This window comes from Amphiura filiformis, chromosome 5, assembly GCF_039555335.1.
Source record: "Amphiura filiformis chromosome 5, Afil_fr2py, whole genome shotgun sequence".
Lineage (NCBI taxonomy): Eukaryota > Metazoa > Echinodermata > Ophiuroidea > Amphilepidida > Amphiuridae > Amphiura > Amphiura filiformis.
In genome coordinates this window covers 36,901,570-36,924,688 of record NC_092632.1, presented here as the reverse complement: position 1 = coordinate 36,924,688, position 23,119 = coordinate 36,901,570, and the positions used below count along the sequence as shown (strand labels likewise).

The following is a 23,119-nucleotide window of genomic DNA, read 5'->3' as shown; positions in this document are numbered from 1 at the left end:
GGGAAAATGGAGTTTATATGCTTTTCTATGGGGTTGACCTACATGTATAATTTTCATGTCAAAAAGGAGGCCCTGAAAATTTTTTGTGATGACATTTTTTTTGCATTGATCAGGCCCACAGTGACATCGCCCCGATATCTTCATAGTAGAACTCGCCATGGTAGGTTGAATCCACAGCCACCTATGACCATTTTATTCGGACCTTATGAGATGCATATTATTAGCGAAGTGACTTGACTAAGGCTACTGTATAGACGGGGTAATTGATTTCTCGCTCTGTGAGCAAGCTTGTATACGACATTGCGGTCAATGGTTATACTCTCTCCACTTGAGTGAGTGCCGCTATAGCCTGCTGCGCGCTGTAGTCCATAGCGCACGCTAACGACTATAATATCTGTTCAACACATATTTTCAAGTGTATGAGACCACATCTGGTTTCTTGAGAAAAATTCATTTACGGGAGATATTCATCATTTTGTAACCCGGTATCCGAAGATTTTCGTCTGATATCAAAATCGTGCATAGCAATTCACGTGTATGGATCCCGTGTATTCATTTTAATGTCTCTGCTGCACCAAATAATTATTAGCCAGGCGATGTCGGTGTGAGGCCCCTCCTAACAAGTGTTTGTGAACGGTCCCTTACTGCAAAAATTAGAGCTAGGATACAGCTGATATTCATCTTGACCTTGAAGATACACAAAAGATAAGGTGTATGCACAATACTGACTGACTGAAAAATTCTTATCAAATGATTTACTGTTTACTTACTATATATAGGCCTACACTGTGACCCGACCCTGGATTGTTTAGTTTAGTCTGCCTGGGTGTACTTATGTCATTTCACAATAGACTTGTCTACCTTTTTGCCAGGTGTGTTTGTACGTCTCAAACCTTCACTGATTTTCTTTTCAAGATATAAAATTTTTGTTGTAGGTATTATATTTAAAACTTGTAGGAAGGACTTATATGGTTTGCAACTGGTATTGTTTAAAATGACATTGTTCTGTGTTTTTTGAATGTCAACTGAATAGAGAGCAGTTTAATAACTCACAAATACTACATGTACATCTGTAATTACAGTATTGTGTTGCGAAGAATCCATGGATTACCATACTTTTTGTTTTTGCCAATAGAGGAGTCTGCATTTAGAAGACGGTCACGGTCAAGGTCACCAAGTCGCAAGTCACCCTCACGCAGGAGGTCACGATCACCAGGTCGTAAAGCTTCACCGTCCAGAAAGATTTCGCCATCAAGAAAGTCAGTAGATATCCCAGACGGCACACAAATCAAGATGTCACAGAGAAAAACACCAGCAAGAGTAAGTGTGCATCTTTTGTCCGATTTTTTAGAACCCTTACCTAGCAGCTGCATATAGAAATTTTACTTCAAACTGGCAAAATGTATTAGTAAAGCAGTTGTACTACATGTCAGAGTGGTATATTCCTGTTAAAATTCTCTGTCCGGATATCTGTGCATTAATACATTTTTTGTGCATCTGTTGGGAGATCTGGGACAAGGTATGTAAGTAGGCCTGCTAAGAATACGCGATTTTGGAGGCCAAAAAATGCACCCCGATTTTCCAAGAAATGCAAAAATCGGCGATTTCCCGCCAACATTTTTTTTTTTAATAGATTTTATTTAAATGTCAAAAACCGCAATTGGAGCCAAAATACGCAAATTGAGGCGCAAATAACGCAATTGCGTATTCTTAGCAGCCCTATATGTAAGGATCTAAAACAGTTTTAGTAATTGATGGTGCACTACGTTGCAGGAATTAAAAAAAAATTTTTTCTTTTTTCTTTTTTTTCCACAAATGATTTTTTCACCATAAAAAGAAGTTTAAAAAAAATTAGGAGGGTATACCTATTTCCCGATCCCTCATGTTCGCTAAAAAGATTGTGCCCCGAGCCAGAGCTCGAATTGGATAGTAAAGATAATCCGGCACTCAAGTTGGGCAAGCTACAATTCTGAATCTGAATAACATGTTTAAAGCATTTTCTCCTTTCCAGAAAATGCCTCATATCCCAACCGAGACAAATTTTGTTTTTTGAGTCTAACTTGATTAATAACATATATGTTAATTAAACATATTTATGCCTCCACAAATAACGTCGCAAAATATGGTAATTTAGTGCCTAATTTGCATAATTTATTCAAGCAAATGTCTGTCCGAGCTTGCGAGTGCAATTTCTCAGAACTGGTAAGGCATATTGTGATGCACTTTGGTGGAGGGGTGGCAATTGGTGATCTCCAAATTTTAGCTGGTTTTCGTTGCAAAATATGGTAATTAAGTACCTAATTTGCATAATTTATGCATATCAATGAAAATAACCTTGTGCACAGATTATCTGGAGATCTGTACAAGTTACAGTGATGAAACTTGGCGGAGAGTAGCACAGCGAGAAGTTCTTGACCTGATTTGCTTTTCAGCGCAAACAATGCGTAATCACAAGGTCATTGTAAGGTCATCTGGGGTCAAATCGCCATATATTGTTTCAGGTTCATGAAATTTGGTGGGAACAACCACTGTAGGAATACAAAAAGGTCAAGGTCATTTTGGGGTCATCCAAGGTCATCCGAGGTCAAATCGCCATAGATTGTAATGTTGCAGATTCATGAAATTTTGTGGGGACGACCACACGGCCCTGATTTGGTAAAATGATCTAACTTGAAATTAAAATCGCCCTTTCGAGAAAAAGAGCTTTAAAGTTTGAACACTTGGCTTTTTCTTTTGAATAAAATAAATTATTAAACAGATCTAATGTCTTAGAAAATATAAAAGTCTCATTATTTGGTGGCATGGTGGTGATTTTAGGATGTCACCAATGGAAGGAGCGCCCTCACATTACCCATGATATGGATTTATCTCAAAATGTCCAAATTTCAAGTTAGATCGTTTTACCAAATCAGGGCCAAGCACTGAAACAAGGCAAAAATGTCAAGGTCATTTTGGGGTTATTCGGGATCATCTGGGGTCAAATCGCCATAGACTGCTGCAGGTTCGGGAAATTTGGTGGGAACGGCCTCCTTAGTGAGGCAGATAATGTGAAGGTCATTTTTGGGTCAAGTGAAATTGCACAGGTTAAAATGATGGGCGCCAATGTGGAGGCATTGCGGCCGACGCTTTGCGTCGAGAACCGTGCAGGTCGAGAACCGCGAAATTCTAGTTTATTAATATTTTACTAACATATGTTTTAAAATAAAATATGTTTTATAAACATATTTTATTAACATATGTTGTTAAACGTATTTATAAACATATGTTTAATTACGTATGTTAATAAAATATGTTTAACCTTAAATTTTGATTTCCTTGTAAATTTAGACAGAAGCTGAGGGTGCAAGGCCAGCTACCAGATCAGGGGTTCAAAACTTGGATGCAAAGAAAGGTGCTGTACCAAAAACTACACATTATGAATTTGGAGGGCCTGTAGGTAAGTCAAATCAAAATATAAATTAATAATTTTTTATATTATAATTATATTGAATTATAATTCTCTAAAGGGTATTGAATGTTTCTCATGTGACAGGATCTGGTCCATGAAGGCCAAAGGCGTTGAATCTGAAATTGAGATAAAAGGCAAAAATATGGAGTAAAAATACAATAAAATACATGAGATAATAGACATCACAGAACTCCATAACTTTAGAACAAAGTATGCCAGACCTTGGGTGTTTTCAGTATTTGATAGCCTAATTATTGTATTTGGTAATTGTAATGACTCAATTTTCACAAGTGCCTCCTTTGGCCTCCATGGACCAGATTGTGTTACCTATATACTTTGATCAAGGGAATTAGTGTTCCTAGCTCCTAATGCCATTTAATGGTGCTCAATTGACCCAGCAAGTTGAGAAATCTGTCCAGAAGCAAATAAGTAAAGAATAAGTTTGGATTTTATGGCTCATTGGGTCAATTTTGGGACAAAATACCAAATTGACAAGAGCTGAAAATGTTAAAAGGGATAACCGTAAAATTAAGTATTTCTTGACCAAACTGGAACACTATAAATGCTAGTGGCTCCACGATAAACACACAAATATAGCGCGGTACAGAAAAAAAGCATAGACGCGCCTTACATTACGTACACTACACGCTTATAGTACGCCACATGGACACAACGTGCATGTTCCAGTTTGGCCAAGAAATACTTTGTATTTGCAATGAAAATAAAGAATTCCAATAAGGCCAAGAAAGAAAATGTCTCGAACACCCGGGCGCATTGCTATGTGAAATCCAATTTACCGCTTAGCGCTACGCATTGGCCGTATTTTTTTTTTTTGCCCATATGTTCATTTTAAAATATTTTTAGCATCGTATAGCGATTCAATTATGCAGTTTGGTTGTTGTTTTTGTACACATTTCGCCATTATTGTTAAAGAGTCAAACAAATCTATTCATTGTGTATTGTATATTACTATGTTTCTGTATTTGAATATCAAAAATACATAAATATTGTGTCTTGACTGTAAAAAAAAAAATCGCATATCGCATAGCTCATTTTCTTAAAAAAATAAAAAGATAAAAAATCACATAGCACTTAGCTTTTTTACCAAATGTGTCTGCGACATACTTTTTTACTAAGTAAGTATAGTTGAATCTGAACACATACTCGTCGATGCAATACCGCCAACAGTATTGGGTGAGGGGAAGGGCCAATTTCATTTGATAAAAATAGGGTTCTGAATGTGAATTTTTCCCAAGCCTAAAAAGGGGTCTTTTGAAGGGGGGGGGGGGGGTGTTGTCATGTCTTCTTTAGGGTTGTGTGAATAATGACCATTTTAGGGGGGAATTCCCAGAGCAAAAAATGGTGACTTTTTTGGGAAATCCTATGTCTTCTTTATAATCAAATGCAGTAAACCTTTGACGAGCACATATTTTAAGTATATCTCGCATATTTATTGCGTTGGACGCACTTGTCTCTGATTGGCTGCTGAGGCGATCTGCTGTTGCCGAGTGGAAATTTATGAATGAACTGTGCGCCGTACGCGATGTTAGCTCCGAATTTGCAACATCACGGTAGTCACGCTCGTCATAGGTTTGCTGCATTTGACTATAGGGGGAGTGATGGAACAGCCCATTACAACATTCTGGTGCATTTGGATAAACCATGTGTCAGGGAATGTAAAATTAAATGTGCATTGTGATTTTCCTGATATAAGTAACCTTTGAAATGCACATATATGTTATCGTTTTATTATAATTACATTATGATTTTGTTGTAATAGTTTACAATACCTTTGGACCTGGGAGAGCAGTATTTAAGTTTGTTCAACTTATATGGCAAAAATAGTTCAATAACCTCAATTAAACAATCATGGTGCAAAATTCGACCTTAAGTTGCAGAGGATGAGTTTTTGTACACAAATTTTCAAAGGTCATTCAATGAATGTACAAATGTTTTGGGGTTAAAGAACTGTGCACTAATACTGAGAATGTTTTGGATCCTAGTGTTTGTACCAATTTCTAGTGCAATCAAGGGTATCACGTAATGGTCCCTTGCACTCAGCAGGTTGCCATGGTAAATGATTATGCTAGGGGTTCAGATAAATTCAATCTACTAACAATCATCCCCTTTCCCAAGTTATAATACTCCTATAATCACTGCTGACAAGTTCAAATATTTGTAAGCATGCAAAAAATCATAAAACTCTATAAAAAGTGCTGGCAAAGCAATATAAAGCTGCAATAATATTTAACTGTCTCAATATCACAATCTCAGTTTCTGAAAATATATAATTTGGGTATATTTGAGGACTCAATAAAAACAGTTAAATTTCGCTTAGTTTATGGCGCACAATTTTGAGTGATTGTATATTTACTTTCAAGAGCACAAGTTCGCTTTTACATTCTCTGCATTTTACTTTTCTCCATGGCGTTTCGCTGCTTGCGCAATTTATTACTTATCAAAATTGTCTCTTCCTCATAAACATTAATAGTCTGCAGTCGCAGTCAATCGCAGTCAAAGTTAATTTATATATATTATATAATCCATTTCAAATTCGCTATTCCAAAATCGTGGTCAGTTCATAATACACTCAAATCGTTAATCTGCAGATTAGTCCATAACATAGTCTTTGTATTTTGAACGTGTGTGGATATTGCGTGTTTGTGAGCTTCGTTGTGTTGGCGTTCCTTGTACTTCTGGGATTGCGTCATTGCGTTGCTGTGGTGGTAAATTTACTGGTTGGGTTTCCGGTTCTGGACATTCTGGTATCATGTCTGTTGCGTCTTCCTTGGTTGCTCTAAGGAATTTTCTGTTGCGCGTCCATTAAGTTGTACCACATAACTTCCAGGTGATATCTACTGCATACAAACACCCAAAAGCCATGTTGCATGCTTTTCTTGCGGTTTTACTTTCACACGTACCGTTTGACCTACTTTTTGTTTCGATAGTGGTTGGGCTGTGCGATCGTACTGTTCTTTTGATTTGTTTTGTTTACACATTTTCTCATCCACTACTGTTTTGATTACTTTCTGATTGAGTAATTTGTTGTTGATGGGTAGCATGGTTCGTGTGCGTCGTGAGAAGAGTCTCTGAGTGGGACTGCTTGTTGTTTCTTCAGTAGGGGTAAACCTCCATGCCAGGATCGCTTCCCAAGGATCAGAGTTGTCTTTTGTTGCTTTCTTGATAAGTCCTTTTGCGATCTTTACTGCTGATTCTGCTTTACCATTAGACTGACTGTTGTATGGAGATGTTGGGATGTGTTTACATTCCCAAGCTTGTGTGAATGTTTCAAATTCAGCATTGCAGAACTGCCGGGCTGAATCTGATATGATGATCTTCAGGGGTCCCATGGCAACTGAATTGTACTTTACACTTCCTTATAATGTACCTGTCTCCGCTGTTGTGTCTTCTAGTTGTTCTATTTCCCAATAGTCAGAATAGTAGTCAACTATTATCAAATATTCTGTGTTGAGGGTGAATAGGTCCTTTCCTACTTTACTCCATGGTAGGTGTGGAATATGTCATGACTCATTAGTGGTTCTTTTTGTTGCTTGTTCATGAATTCGTTGCAGATGCCGCACTGTTCCATTGTGTCTTTTATTTCAGCTGCCATACCTGGCCAGAAAAGAATATCTTTTCCTCTGCGGATACAGGCTTCAGCACCCTGGTGGCTTACAATTACATGTAGCTTTCTTAACATTACTCCTCTCAAACTGTTAGGGACAATGACTCTCACATCTCTGTATATAGCCCTAAGTTGTCTGGTGTTATTTCGTCTTGATAAGCCCAGTACTGACAAATGGCCAATGGTGCTTTGTCTTACCGATTTGGCCACCCACGCAGGACTGTCTGCTTCAGCATTTGCAGCGCCTCGTCGTCAGCTGTCTTTTTCTTTATTTGTTCCTTTGTGTCAACTTTGAGGTGGACATAATCTATCTGGTTGATACTCGCTTGTTCTTCATACAAACTTGGTTCTTTGTCTGTAAAGACGATGTCCTTGTGTCTGCCAGATACATCTTTGTGCCTTCTTTATATTCCAGCTCTAGTTGGTATTTTTGCAGTCACAACCTCATTCTTTGTAGCCTCTTCGGCGAGTTTTGTATGGGCTTTGCAAAGATGTTGACTAGTGGTTTATGATCAGTGTGAACTCTGACCTTCGGTTTTCCATGCAGATACTGATCAAATTTCTCGATTTGGATAAGTTCAATCTACATGCACTAACTATTGGTCGTTGTTACTGTCCTATCATCTCCCGTGATAATACATGTATGTACATTAAAATTGGTGGAATGGCTGTGTAATCAACCAAGAACAGTCGCATGCGCAAAAGGGCCTGGGGGGGGGTATGGGACAGGGGCCAGTTTGACCTATCAGTCGAGGAACTGGAGTGGTCACTATTCATGCCAGTTTGAGCCGGAAAATTACTGTTCATGCCAGTTTGAGCCGGAAAATTTGTTGATCTTATAAGGTCATTAAACTTAGAATAAGCTGTACCACTTTACCCCATAAAAAGGGGCATATAAAAAAATTTTGCTCTTCACTTTTTCAAACCATAAACAAAAAATTGGGGTCAACCTTTTTGGGCGCAGTCATTGGGGGAACAGGGTTGTGTGCCCCACCAGTCAAAAAATCTTGCACATGCCACTGACTAAGAACCCTGTTCCTCTATATTCTGTCAGTTTAGAACTTTTCCTCGAGCCCTATCAAGTCAGTTGTTACACCATGGTTGGTATATTTTATATGGTCAATATGATACTGCCCAAACTTTTGAAAGAATTAACTGAATTTGATGAAAATGAATTTTTACAGGTGCATTCTTCACAATGTTTTCTTTGCCGTTGGTGGTGCTCTACCTTTACTTTACCTGTGGAAAAGATAAATGTCAAGTGACCTTTGACCCTTCAATCATTTCATTAAACTGGAGGGATTACATTGATGTAACAGCATTTGAAATCTTCATCGGGTGGTTTGTCTTCCAAGAATTTCTAGCAATTTTACCAGTTGGACGGGTAAGTACCAAGAATTGAATTTATGCGGCTATGACTGATGACTTAATCAAGCAACTTAATTTCAGACTTTTTTTTTTTTTTTGAAGTATTTTCCTTAATTCTTGGTTATTTTGGAGTTTGGAAAAATGAAAACAAGTCTGGACATTCTTTAGAGGATGAAACATACAAGCAATCCAAAGCAGACCTATTGACAAAATGTGTTACTGGAATGTGGAATTAAATTATGAAACATGTTGATTTGTATAATATTGTGGAGTATAAACCCATCTATATGCCCCAACCCCTCCCACTTTCCCTGCAATTAATGTTGGGTACTTCCACAATAGCTGAAACAAAATATCATGATTCAACATTGGTTGACATAGGGCCTGCACTTTGGCTCGTTTTTTGCAGGTTTACATGGTCCAATAATCACAAGATGACTGACATGTGGTAACAAAGGCAACAGTCACTGCTATTTGATTACTTCGCCTGTGATTGGCCATCACTGTGATACGATGGTCAAAAAACCAATAGATGACTGACATGTGGTAACAAAGGAACCAGTCACTGCAAGTTGATTAATTCCTGTATGACTGGCCATTCAATACATGCCTGTGATACACTATAGCCTTTTCAAAATGTAATATATACATGTTTGCTTGACTGCATTGACTATACCCGGGAACAATACACACAGTATATGCATAGGACCAGGGACTGTGTATGAAGGGACTCGAAACGGATTATAGATAGCTATTGTCAAGCTATTGTTATCAGGTTATCTTTTATGGCCTTCGATTACATGCGAGTTGCATCGAGGGCGTGATGTTTGTTTTCTTATTATTTACTCATGTTGCCCTATTCAAATATTTCTAAAGTTATGTCAAATAGAGTGCTTGCACGGTCGAATGGTCATTAGTTCAAATCATCCTCCAGACAAGCTCCATAAGATATGCTAATGCATGGAGTACAAAGATTTACTTTGATCTATACCAGTTTACAGGTGATTGGTATTGTACTCCATGCATTTGCATATGTCTTCTGGAGCGTATCTGGAGGATGATTTGAACTTAAGATCTTCCGTGCAAGCACCCTATTCAGTACGACAGCAACTTAGCTCACTTCCGGTAATTTTTACCGGCGTGACCTCTGCTGTTACGTAACGCAATGTTGAAAATCAGGTGGCAAATACGGTTTTTCAGAAAACATTAAAAAAATGGAATACACGAGTCGTTTCTCCCATCATTTCCATATTGAGCCCATAGATAAGATATAAAACATGAGTATAAGGCAAAGAATAACGTGTAAAAGTTGAATTATTGTGGAAAAAATGAATGCTTTTGGTGCGCTAAGTAGCCTAAAAAATGAGAGAAAATGCATGTCACGATAACAAAAATGGTTATATCTACAGCTTTGAGGAAACACCGCGGCGCGCCGGTCTAATGCTTTTTTGTTATGATAAACATTAATTAACCACAGCTTGTATTAAAATTTCAGCGAAAATGAGCGGTGGAATAACCTAGTCGTAGGTTGAAAAGTTGCGTTCTTTGAGTCCTCGTGTCGTAAGCGCCGTTGCAAGTGTCACGATGCTTCACGAAATGGATCCCAGCCGGCGCTGTCTATTATACATGTTATATTGATTAATATAGCAATTAAAAACGTCTATTGTTATATATTTTATAAATGCAAAATACTCTATTGTGTAACAAAATATTGTAGTCGTCAAAGAAGGTAGTATCATCTCATTTAACTGAAGTACAATTATTTTTTAATTGGACTAGACCCCTCCCCTATCGGCAACATATTTTATGAGCTTTTATGCATACATATTAAATCATGAGATGCATGAATTTCAAACCTAATATTTTGGCATATTTGTAATTTTTACACAATGTCCAACTTACACCTCGGATTACACCTAATTGGAATCAGCCAAGTTCGTTGTCCAGATAGAGCAACTAACTTTGATGTCTGACTAATCCCCAGAACACCACAGTTAAGCGGTCAAGATATTAAGTGTTTTCTTTCATTTCTATCTCGCTGCTTCTGCTTCAAATGTAACGTGAAAACCTTCCTGACAGTTATTTACTAATATTATAAATATTGTTATAATTTTTGGAATAACAAAACTTCAAATTTGCCTGAAATCGTATATTACGGCTTTAATAAAAATATGAAAACTAGGATTTAAAAATATGAGTTAAAATCAAATCGAAAATCAAAGAGAGGTGCTTGCGGGGTTCGAACCAAGATCGAACTTCCAAATACACGATTTACCACTAAGCCATACCAGAGATATGATTAATTCGGTGACAATAATAGCAATGTTATTCCCACTCAGTGGCTCACTCGTGTATTCTATTTCTGGAATGAATTAACACTGTCCAAATAATGTAACACAAACCTTTATGCTGACTTTTAAAATTGTTTGAACGTTGGGAGTATTATTTTCAAGTTAAATAACCAACAATGGACAATTGACAATGAAAGTTTCTTTCATACTGCAGTTACTGTTTTTCTGTTGCACTGTACCATTATGGAATTAGAGCAAATCAATTACCGACACAAGCAGGTATACAGTGTATTATTTTATTTTTATTTCGTATCTCAGGAGCATCTAGCTCACTTGGAAAGGCGTCAGAATTTGGAACTGACCATGTCACTCGCAACAAAAGAATTTCAAAGGTCATAAAACTTCAATTTGGTATCTTCTGCTAGTGGTTCAGCCGAAAGCCGAGTAGGCCTATTTAAGACAAAAATAATGCATTTACGTGAATCTGTAATTTATATACTGACAGTATATATAAATTAGCTACATGTATTTGAATGGGGCTTCAACTTCGTCGATACTGCCGCTTTTCTTGGGTTTTTGCCAATTTTTTCATTAAAAAATTTATGAAAGTAACAATTTGATTTTTTTCCCACTTTCGCTGGGATCACTGAATGGGGCTTTGCAACGCGATATATTCAAAACTAGTATTCACCTACTGTCATAGCATTAATCCGATTATTACACAACTTCGCCAGCGTATTCAAGACATCCAATGCAAATAATCACCTAGATTATGACGTGTCATACTGTAAATATGGCGGAGTACTCAAATTCATTCAACAAAACCATGATTACAAGCTATTGCAATCTACCGCGACAGCTCGTCTCACACACATAACAAATGCACTATACGATCAAATAGGTTGACGACAACGTTTGATTGAATGCACTGCATTGCGCCATGATTACGTGAAGGACACCGGTTCAAATCCTTTGTATGGAGCCAATCAATAATTTCACGCACATCCTCTATTATTGCCCAATTATTGCCCGGGATGATTGCACACTGTAAAAGAGCTATTGTTATAATGTTTGATGACATCGTGTTTAACTATTTGCTTAAGAACGGCACAATGCAGCCAAAGCAGACAGATTTACTACATGTGGTACATGTATATACATATAGGGAATGTGTGCGAGTATTACCTAATTATAAGGGGGGCGTATCCAAAAATGAATTCACGCCCCTTTCAAATGTCGAGCCAAAGTGCAGGCCCTATGGGGGGAAAGGGTAGGGGGGCCAGTGGTAAAAGTGATAAGGCCATCTTAATTAAATCCTGTGTCTCAAAGCTGCCGCGTGTGTTAGTAAAATCATGCATGTAGTCCTCTTTAAAATTCACAAAATTCTTTTTTTTTCTTTTTTTGGTCCCCTTTTTTTTTCAACAAAAGGCAAAAATAAAACTCAAATTTTGTATTTGATCATAAGTTTCTGGTTTTTCACAAATTTTGGACACAAAAATAGCAGTGACTTAATGTTGTCTACTATTCCAACATTTGCAACATTGGGTACTTTTTGCACAAAATGCTTGTCCGAAATCCTGTACTGAATCATTAAAAAAAAGATAACAAAAAAACAAACCGCATTTTTTTCTCACAAACTTTGAGATACAGGATTTAATTAAGATGGCCTAAAATAATTTTATTCCAGATTGATGTATAGAAAGTCATAAATGTACATTTATTCAGCTAGTTTCAAAAATGTTCACATCACTCTGGATGAAATAAGAAAGATATTACAATAGAATGAAAAAATATAACATATCTCTAACCTAAAATTTTGCTGGCATTATTACATCCTACTGTCAATGCCAATGTATTAATTTTGATGGGGTAAAGTGGGGGATGAGGCTGTCAATTTGGTAATGGAAGAAACTGTTCAATCAAATTACAAAGTGATATTCTTTTTTGTAGGTTGTTAAAGGACAGCCATTAAGAACGGGGGAGCGTCTTTCCTACAGATTAAATGGTAAGGCATGTTAGTTTTTATTAGTCAAGTAAGCGTACAAGGTTGCGTTTTTATGTAGGCCTACAATGATATTTGAAGGAATTAACCCAAAGTAATTTTAATACCCCGAAAGGGGGGGCGTTTATTAGTAGTGAATTGTCAGTGAAAAAAGCTTAAAAATCGGGTTCAATTTCCCGATGGTGCTCCTGTTAAAGGAGGGATTTACGACTATACATGATGGCAGCACCCACGGAAAATACATCTGTCTCACAGAAAATGACATTTTCGTGGGAAATACAACAAAATTACACCTGTAAGTGCATGGAATTAGTGAAATTCTACCATCATTAGGCAATGAAATGAATGGGAGTTGAGTCATAATAGGTTTTGTCCATGCAATTTAGTCATGTTAGTGATCGTGACTGACTTGACTGATGCAAGTTTTAAGCTTACCTACACAATATGGCATGGAAATGTTTGCATTTTTGTCAATTTTTCACAGAAAAATTGGAGGGGCCGTTTATTAGAGGGGGAGCGTTTATTACAAACAATACGGTATGTGACACGATCTGGTCCATGGGGGCCAAAGGCGGCAAATTTGAAATTGAGATAAAGGCAAAAATATGGAGTAAAAAACAATAAAATACATGAGAAAATAAACATCACGAAACTTCAGAACCAAGTATGCTAGACCTTTGGTGTTTTCAGTATATGATAGCCTAAATGCTATAAGGTAATAGTTTATAGTAACTCAATTTTCAAAAATGCCTCCTTAGCCCCCGTAGAGCAGATCGTGTCTATGCAATACTTTGGATGATCAGATAGGCAAAGTCAAGCTGGCTAACTTGGGTATACAAGTGTCACTCAAATACTCATCTTTGTTTTTTAGAGATGCAAATTTGCAAGAGTGGTACAGTACCAACTCATTATCACAAACTTATCTGGGCTTCACAATTTAGTTTGTGTTAACAGAAATTCATTTTATCAGGTTACATTATAACATAGAATATAAGCTTGGGACTTCATGTTAACAGAGTTTGTGTTAACGAGTTGCCACTGTATATTTTGACAGGGATGGAAGTTTTCAGACTTTTGCCTGAATTTTTAAAATTTTCAGCCCGTTTTAGGGCCATTCTGGTCATTTTTACGCTGTTTTCAAGCTTTTTGTTAGAAGGGAATGTAGCTCAGCATTTCTCATGCACTAACTTACATTCTGTCTTTCTCTCTTCCCAGGCTTCATAGCTATCGTCATTAGCATTGCACTCTTTGTAGCCATGATTTACTACAACTGTGGAGTAACTGCATTGTACGACAAATTCTTACCTCTAGCAGCCTGTGCCATGATCTTTTCATTGATAATGAGTGTATTTTTATATGTATGGGCTCTTGGTGCACCCAACCATGCACTTGCACCCGGTGGTAACTCAGGTAAGCTCAACTTTGATATGAAATTGGATCGATTGAGCCCATATTTATTGGTAGAACTATGAGATTGGGCAAGACACTGTCGAGCCCAATATTTTAAAATTTATAGTGAGAGCAATAAATGTTGGGCATAAAGCATCCAATTTTATCATTATTATGTTTTGGATCCAATATTTTCACACAAGATAATAATGACCATTATATGTAACCTTATTGTTCAAATTTACAAGTTAGCTCCCTCAAAAAAAATTGTTTGGTTGTTCTCGATTACCCTGTGGAAGACGGGGTTGGTTGGTCAGATTTAATTTGTTGTGTTTATGCCTCCACCGTGAGGCATACTGTTTTTGCACTGTCCGATTTCTGCATTCCGTGCTTCCATACCTCCATGCTTGACCTGATGGTTAGAATTAGGTCTCATATGCCCCCAGCAGAGCCTGAAAATCTATATAAGGAGCAGTGGACCAGGGCTGATATTCATTCATATTCAGATTAAATTTATTTCAAATTTGTGGCCCGTAGGCCAAATTACATGAAATATTACATTTGCATTGTTTACATTAAAAGACATAAAGAACATATAAAATATACATAAAAACACCATTAAATTACTCAAAGAAATTAATTGCACTTGTTGAGGCAAAATCTCACACTCATACAGCTCACACACCCCTACATCTCCACACCCACCTTACATACACCCACACCCAAACTATCAGCCCTCCATATACACACCCCACAGATGCACTAAAGAATTTAATTTAATAAAACAATAATTAATAAATAACATAACAAAATATTGCATTTAAATGGGACCAGCCAAATTATAAGGGACAAATTGAATACATCAAGATAAAAATGCTGTCATAAAATCACAGTTAAACACACCAGCTGAATAGGAACATGATGAGATGCACTAATTAAGTAGATGAGTTTAGCTTAGCTTGTGATGAGACAACTATAAAATATCTGCAGTTTGAAAAAAAGTAAACAAATAAACAAGCAAACAAACAAGGACAATAGCAACAACGATGTTTTAGGTGCTCAGGGATATATTTTCAAGGAACTATATTTTTAAAACATTTTAAATTTTGATCTACTTATAACAGGTTTCTCAGATTACCTCTAATCTTAAATAATTATATTTTTCAACAGGTAATGTTGTCTATGACTTTTTCATTGGGCATGAGTTGAATCCCCGTCCATTTGTGAAGAGCTTTGACCTGAAATGTTTCTGTGAATTACGACCAGGTCTAATTGGTTGGGTAAGTTTTATATAGTTATTGTTATGTTCATGTATGCTGTAGTTACATTGAAAACAGAGACGCCACTTTTAGGTTTCAGCCTGAATTCAGGTTATTTGTGAGTCCAAATTCCCGCATTTTTATTTATTTGCAGTCCATTTTGGTGCTTTTTGGCATTCACATGCCATTTTAGGTTTTTCTCACCAGTTTCAGGTTTTTTTTTGAGTGAAACTAAGTGGCATCTGTGGTAAATAAGGCTGGGATATATTGTCAGGCTATCCATTACCAGCCCATCAGTAGGCTAACCGGTCTGGATTTCTGGCTGGGTTACCCTAAGGTAGAGTCCCAAGTTTACCGTTTTCTAAAATCCATTTTGCGTGTTGTAATCCGTGTTGTAAAATTTGTAAATCCGTGTCATGAATAAAGCTTAAAATGTATAAATAATGATATTAATATCACAATAAAGTGTTCAATATCACAGTCAATATGCTCTGATTGGAATGTTCTCACGATAATAGGCCGACTATTACGATGTTTGGAGGGATATAGGGGGTTCATGCCTCGGTAATATACCTTTATTTTGGTATTATTAAACAGTATTTTTATCATAAAATTGACATACACAACTCATGATTGTTTTTAACATTTATTTCTCTTATCTTTTAACAATTTTTGTCACATACAAAAATGTCATTTTCCGTGTTGTACCTCCGATTCCGTGAATTTCTTCAATTTTCCGTAAAACGGAAAACTTCAGACTCTACCCTAAGGTCATTATTTAATATATTTATAAGCCTTACCATGGCCTAATTTGTGTGAAAGGTTTGCCTGAAAAGTCCAGTGGCACCAATGAGTTAATAAACTTTGTCTGTAGCCAACAAATGCAACTACAAGAGACCAGAGTTCAGTGTCAAACAAAGCTGTTGTTTACAGGTGTATTTTTCAGGTATATAGTTTCACTAGATGTCATTTAAGTTACTACTCTCACCTCCCCCCCCCCCCTTCAACTTGTTTGGAGACCATTTGTAAAAGTTTCCAAGTGCAAATTTTGCACCCCACTTGATCCCTAGTGATACTGGTACCCACCTGTAAATTATGTAGGTACGCCGGGCACAAAATTACCTGGAAATTCCACCCTTAAAAGCAGTTATTACGAATTTGGCCTCACCTATGTTTTTAATAAAGACCATCTAAGGTTATGGGTTTGCCAAAACCCTTTAAAAATAGACACAATTTGGTGTATCATTGGTGTAAGATATTCATGAATTAGACTAGTATAAAGACTCCAATGAGGAATTAAGCAGCTTATGGAATAAAGCTGAAAATCCTTCAGTATACAAATGTGATAGGCTAATTCAGTGCAGTTTTACACAAAGGATAAATCTAAATTTGGCTTTGTTTTTGAATGATGATATATTATAAACATTTTGTTCTACTTTTAGGCTTTGCTGGATATAGCCTTTTTAGTGAAAGCATGGACGGATTTTCCAGAGAATCCTCCTTATCCTCTGATTTGTGTAGTCTTCTTCCAAGTCGGCTATGTCACGGATGCACTCATTTTTGAGGTAAGCTTAACCTTAAGAGTCAATATGCAATAAGAATAGTCTTTGGTCATATCCTGTCAACCAACTGCTTGCCAAGTCAACGTATGGTGCACTGCATATAAGCAGAGTTGAAATGATTCAAATACAAAAGGCAGTTTATTTGCCCCTGATTTCTTAAAGTAACACCTGTAACTTGAATATGATAACAAGTTCAGAATCATGACAGCGAAGGTGTCACTATTATCCCCATGCATTGATTGATTTTGTTTAGTTCCACTTCCAAATACAAAACAGGGCATAACAAATATACAATATGAATGATATGAACAAATTAAGAACATGAGAAAAGATTATATGAATTACATTGTACAATGTAATTAAAAGTTTCTCTTTTAATTTGTAATAATTTAGTTTTATGACTTAGAGTGGCAACTCTTTTTTGAAGTCACAGCAAAATATATGACACAAATCACTTTGACTAGAAAGAACTAGCAGAAAAATGTCTCCAATAATTAAATAGCACATAATGCAAACCTTTATATTGAGGCCCCCCTGTTTAGTGGAAATAAATTGAAGACCTCAGAACTAAAAGGGGTTAAATCACAAAACAGTTGAAATAATGTTGTAGAGCATTGAAACTGTTAGGGGAAAACCACCTTCTTGCATTGAAACTACATACATGGATATAACAGCCTTCATTATCTCGAAATGCACTCAATGAGACTTAACTCCTTTTTAGTTCTGAGGTCTTTAATTCTCACTTACAAATTAGTTTCTGATGTAAAAATACCAATCTCAGACTTTATACTCTCATATCTGATCTGATAGGAAGCGATTCTGACAACGATGGACATAATTTATGATGGCTTTGGATTCATGTTGGTATTTGGGGATCTCGTCTGGGTACCGTTCACATATTCATTGCAAGCACGCTACCTTGTGGATCATCCTCCCAAAGACATGCCACAGTATTGCCTTATACCAATCATACTACTAGCTGGTAAGTACATACACATGAAATAGGTCCATATCTGTTTTATATTTCTTATTTCTCAGTATCGGGCATGTGGGGTGCTGTTGAGCTATTCTGAATCATTGACACAAGACTGTGTCAGTCGGCTCTGAAGAGAGTTGTACATGTTGGTAGATAGTACCTTCCGGCGTGTCTGTTCAGGGTGCTCCAATTTCGACTGCTTAGTGCTAGAAGTGGGTAAGTGCAATAGCTGCCCTGTGACATTTGGCAATTTACACACAGCATATTGTACTCATCAGCTACACATTGCAGCTGTTGCACTTAACCACTTCTGGCACTAAGCAGGTAATTTATCCTGATCCTGATATGGCATACGTCAAGAACTCTGGTTGATGACTTTGGCCTAATCTAGGCTATTCCTGTCTAGAATTCCTGGCATGCTGACCCCTATACTGGAAGACAGAGATAGAAAGACTAGTTTGCGTCTGACGTCATCTGTCAATCAAACTCGAGCACGGTTTGTTTTCAAATGTCGTGATGATACAAGTTGCTGAACGCGGGCGTAAAACCGGCGCCTTTATTGTTAATTTTGCACCTTCAAACATACAAACCGCCTCAAAAGTTAGGTCTTTATAGTAGGAAACTTTCTTTCGCGAAGGCACCATGTCAACAATGCCTAGAAAAGTTGCTTTTTGCCTTGTAAAAGTACGTAATGTTTCGCCATGTTCTGCTATTCCTTTTCTCCAATCGGCACCAGATAAATCGACCTTCCTTTTACGCACTATTAACCAATCAAGGATGGTAGGGAATTTGATTGACAATGACGTCAGACGCAAACTAGTCTTTTTATCTCTGTCAATTATAGAAGGCATGTAGTTCCACTGATATAGGCAGTGTTGAGTCAGTATAGTTTTGGAATGGTAATTAGTTTGATCAAGTTTACCAGAGTCAACATTTCAGTTGATCCCAGTTGAGTTGGCTTTGGCTGGTTTCAAATTCTCTCATTTCTGCTAGTGAAATTGTACAGAAATTGTAGTCGCAATTTGACAATAGTTTTGTGAAACATTTTTGTTCGAGAAACATAAACAAACTATAATACACAATAACCTTGAAACTGCTTCACTTCTATCTTTCTTTTTGATACAGTTGGAGGTTATATCATCTTCAGGCTTATCAAATTCAATGAAAAATAACTTCAGGAAGAATCCAAACAGCGAAGAGAGTGGCTGTAAGTAATAAATACAATAGTAATCACCTTAACAGTTACAATAGCTGAAATATTCACATTGTTAAGGGGTACTACCTCCTGCTCAATTTGTGTTTATTTTTGCATTTTTCTCAAAATTATAAAGCATTGGTGACAAGTAAGATATTTATATTATAGGGGCAAGGACTACAACTACTGCACGGGAAATTTTATTTCAGCACAGACAACAGTTGTGGAGTTGCAGTCAAAAATGAGGGATATTATTTGATCAATAAATCAATAACTACTTGCCTTGAGTTGCTGAATTTTCAGTGCAGTAGTTGTAGTCCTTGCCCTATAATATACATATCTTACTTGTCACCAATGCTTATAATTTTTTGAGAAAAATGCAAAAATAGGCACAAAATTGGCCAGGGTGTAGTACCCCTTAATGGTAACAAAACATACTTTAGGAACAATTAATGTTAATAAAATAACAACTGCTTCTGACTTCATGGCATTAAATTTTGTAGAATTTGCAGAAATTCCAACTTTAATCTTGACCTCAGAATAGCTATATATAATATGGCTTTGAGCATGGTGTTTCATAGTGTATTGTAATCAAGGGGTATATTTCCAGCAGCTGACTTAATTCTAGTACCTTGGGTTTTTTTGGCCTGTAGCTTATGAAACCATACCAACTGCATCTGGTAGACGTCTGTTAGTGTCAGGATGGTGGGGTCTGGTACGCAAACCAAATTACCTGGGAGATCTTATGATGTCGCTCTCATGGTCACTGTTTTGTGGTAAGTTAATGTTTCACCTTTTCATTCTTTCCATTTCCAATCTAACCTGCATATATTATCGGTGAAAGAATAAGTGGTACAGTATTCAGCAGGGAATAAGTAAGCATAGAACAGTAATTATAGGAATAGTATTTCACTAATTATGGTATCAAATGGTAAGCAGAGCTTACAAGGGCAGTTAGTCTGACTGCTTGTGGTGCAACCTCGCAAGAGAATTGATGTCACTTCTGAACTTGAGGAGAATGTATGCTGACTACTGACAATATCATTATTTCTCGTTTCTTCACCAGGTTTCGACAGCATCATCCCATATTTCTACCCAATCTACTTCCTGATCCTGCTTATTCATCGCGAGATGCGTGATGATGGACATTGCCGTGAGAAATATGGTAAAGCTTGGGACAACTACTGCAAGAGAGTCCCATACAGGATCATTCCATATGTGTATTAGACTAGTAAACAGGCAGACCATTGAAAACAAGACAATCATTACACTTTAAAGCTAGCCAAACCAAATTGTGTTAATACTGTATAGTAGGATATTTTCACTGGTTTAATTTTTCGCGATTTGTCAATTCAGGACAGTTTATTGGGTGTTTAATTCATGTTTCCAAATATATTCACATTAAGTACTATGTGTAATGTTTTTGTGAGGTTAAAAATTTGTGGCTGCCTGGTCGACAGAGAAATGCGTGAAAATTAAACACCTGCAAAAATTTTCTGATGTACAGTACATTATAAGTAACAGTAATAAGCATCATGCAACCTGCATCAAGTATCAATGTTGGAGAAACAAAGAAGACATAGTGTACCTTGATTTCATGTTGAATACATCGAATACTCAGTGCCAAAAGTAGGCAAGTACAATTATAGCTGTTCTGTGTAGCTGCCATGTGTAGCTGAGTACAATATACTGTGTAAATATGCCAAATGTTCACAGGGCAGCTATTGCACTTACCCACTTCTGGCACTGTGCAGTCGACATAATTATTAACTCTGCTTTTGAGAAAAATTTTATCAGGGATGGAGTGGAAATTAAAGTTTTGGAAATATTTTTCAACAGTTCACTTTTATACCACTTTGTATTATTTTGCTCTATATTATATCAATTCAAAAGTTCATGTAGTACTATTATGTACCGTATTCATTCCAATAAGCGCCCAGGGCGCTTTACAGAGTCATTTTGGGTGGGCCCTTATTTTTTACCTGGTTTACCATATTTTTTCGTAAGGGTCGTTTATTGGAGACACATTTACCTACATTATAATAGGGTCCCGAGACGTTCTAGTAGCTTTTCTGATGCAGTAAATGTATTGCAAGTTTACACATGACTTTAAAATCCTCAAGCTATTTAACTGTATCAACGTCTATCAGTCACTTCAACATTAACAGCACCCTTTGGCAAATTGAAAATACCCTGGGTGGGCGCTTATTGGGGTATGGGCGCTTATTGGAACGAATACGGTACATGCAATCCAACAGGGCATTATTCACAACTTAAGACAAGACACACTATAGTGTTTGATTAGATCCACTAAGTTTTGAACATTGAATGTTTTATATAATGTATTTATCCAGAATCTAAACTTTGATTTAATTTGCTGACATATCAATTTTGTACTGGATTATATAAGCTTATAGCTTTACTCAGGATACTTTCATGGATTGTTAGTGTTTATCAAGTTGTGAATTTGGGGTAAAATTACCTCTTTTGGTCTGAGTGAATCAAATTGTGTCACCAGTGGCACAACTAGCTCCACTACGTCTAGTCACCAGTGGCTCAACTAGATGTACATAAATGATGGAGCCGTGGGCCGGGGTTGATGGAAAATGCAGTTGGGGGGGGGCAAAATCTGGACAGTCTCCATAGGCCCCTGTATGAACTGCGAGGTCATGGGGTTAAGGGGGGGGGGGGCTCAGGTCATGTGTTCAAAGGGGGGCCTCAGTTCCTGACTGACGATGTTTAAGCCCCCCCTCTGGTTGTGACATTGTGTGCCAGCAAAAAACTGCTGTGTGTAAATTTTAAAATAAATGAGAAACTGCTGTAAAGATTCACCTAATGGTGCTTATGGGCTCCTTTACCTTGAGGTAAATTAAACATTCAAATTGTTCTTATTTGCTGGATGGGATTTTTACTTTGTGCCTTAAATTCCAGTTATGTCTTGGGAACCCATATGCATCATTACATGCAAATCTGTACGGTATTAGGTTACATAACCGGATGCAGCTTGATTTGGTCGAATATAAACACAGCACAAGAAATAAGTCCCCCTCTCAATATTTCGTCATAACATTGTAAGGTTTTGTTTTGTACCAATAAAACTAACTTTGAAATAATTATATGATTGTTTACTAAGTATTGTGTGAAAATAAAAAATGTCCATGACTTCAGGAATGAATGAGCCCAAATTGAAGACAAAACTGCCCATTTCAAAAGTCACAAAGTAGGCCTATGCTTGTTACAAAAGTTGATTCATGGCTTGTTACTAATGGAAAACCCATGTGGTTGAGTGCAGTTTAAAATCCTCACCAAGTGAACATTTACTCTGATGTGTATCGATTCTTGATCATTCAGCCATGCAAAATCCCCTTCTTGGTGCAGAGTTCAGCACAGTGAGTTGTCAGATGGTCAGTCCCATTCCTTGTCACAATACACCTTGCAGTTAATAATCATAGGCCTACTTTGTGACTTTTGGAAAGGGCAGTTTTTGTCTTCAATTTGGGCTCATTCAGCCATGAAGTTATGGACATCTTTCATTTTCACACAACATTTAGTAAACAGTCATATAATTATATCTAAATAAGTTTTATTGGTACAAAGTTCTATTTTACGATGTTAAGACGAAATTTTACAGGGGGACTTATTTTTTGTGATGTGTTTACTATAGGCCTAAATATTAACTTTTTACCAACCAATATGGACATGAATACCTTGACTGTTTTACTAAAGCAATGTTTGCAGCTGAAGAAATTGGTATTATGATAACCTCTATTGGTACTCTTATAATTATGGTTATCCTGTATAAATTCAAATGTATGAAATTGTAAATAGATTAAAAAATTTGGAAAGAAATATATCTTTCAATATTTCTTTCAAGTGTGTGATAGTTTCCATGTTGAATCATATTGAGTTTTTAAGAATAAAAGGTAGAGACATTCCAATGTTGTGAGATTTACATTGTGTAGATATAAAAGTAAATCATGTTAATAAAGTAGGGAGTGAAATTG

The 23,119-nt window shown here is 36.8% G+C and overlaps 1 protein-coding gene across 1 annotated transcript; it reads left to right on the top strand.

Annotated features, from left to right (window-relative positions):
• The first annotated feature begins 1,047 nt into the window (after nt 1-1,047).
• LOC140153070 (delta(14)-sterol reductase TM7SF2-like) lies at nt 1,048-23,119 on the top strand. The gene is given in 12 exon segments (XM_072175676.1): nt 1,048-1,320; nt 3,328-3,436; nt 8,258-8,457; nt 12,683-12,737; nt 13,950-14,144; nt 15,294-15,403; nt 16,825-16,947; nt 17,755-17,926; nt 19,046-19,068; nt 19,070-19,127; nt 19,769-19,891; nt 20,182-23,119. Coding segments are annotated over 12 exon segments (1,587 nt in total). The 5' UTR covers nt 1,048-1,062; the 3' UTR covers nt 20,343-23,119.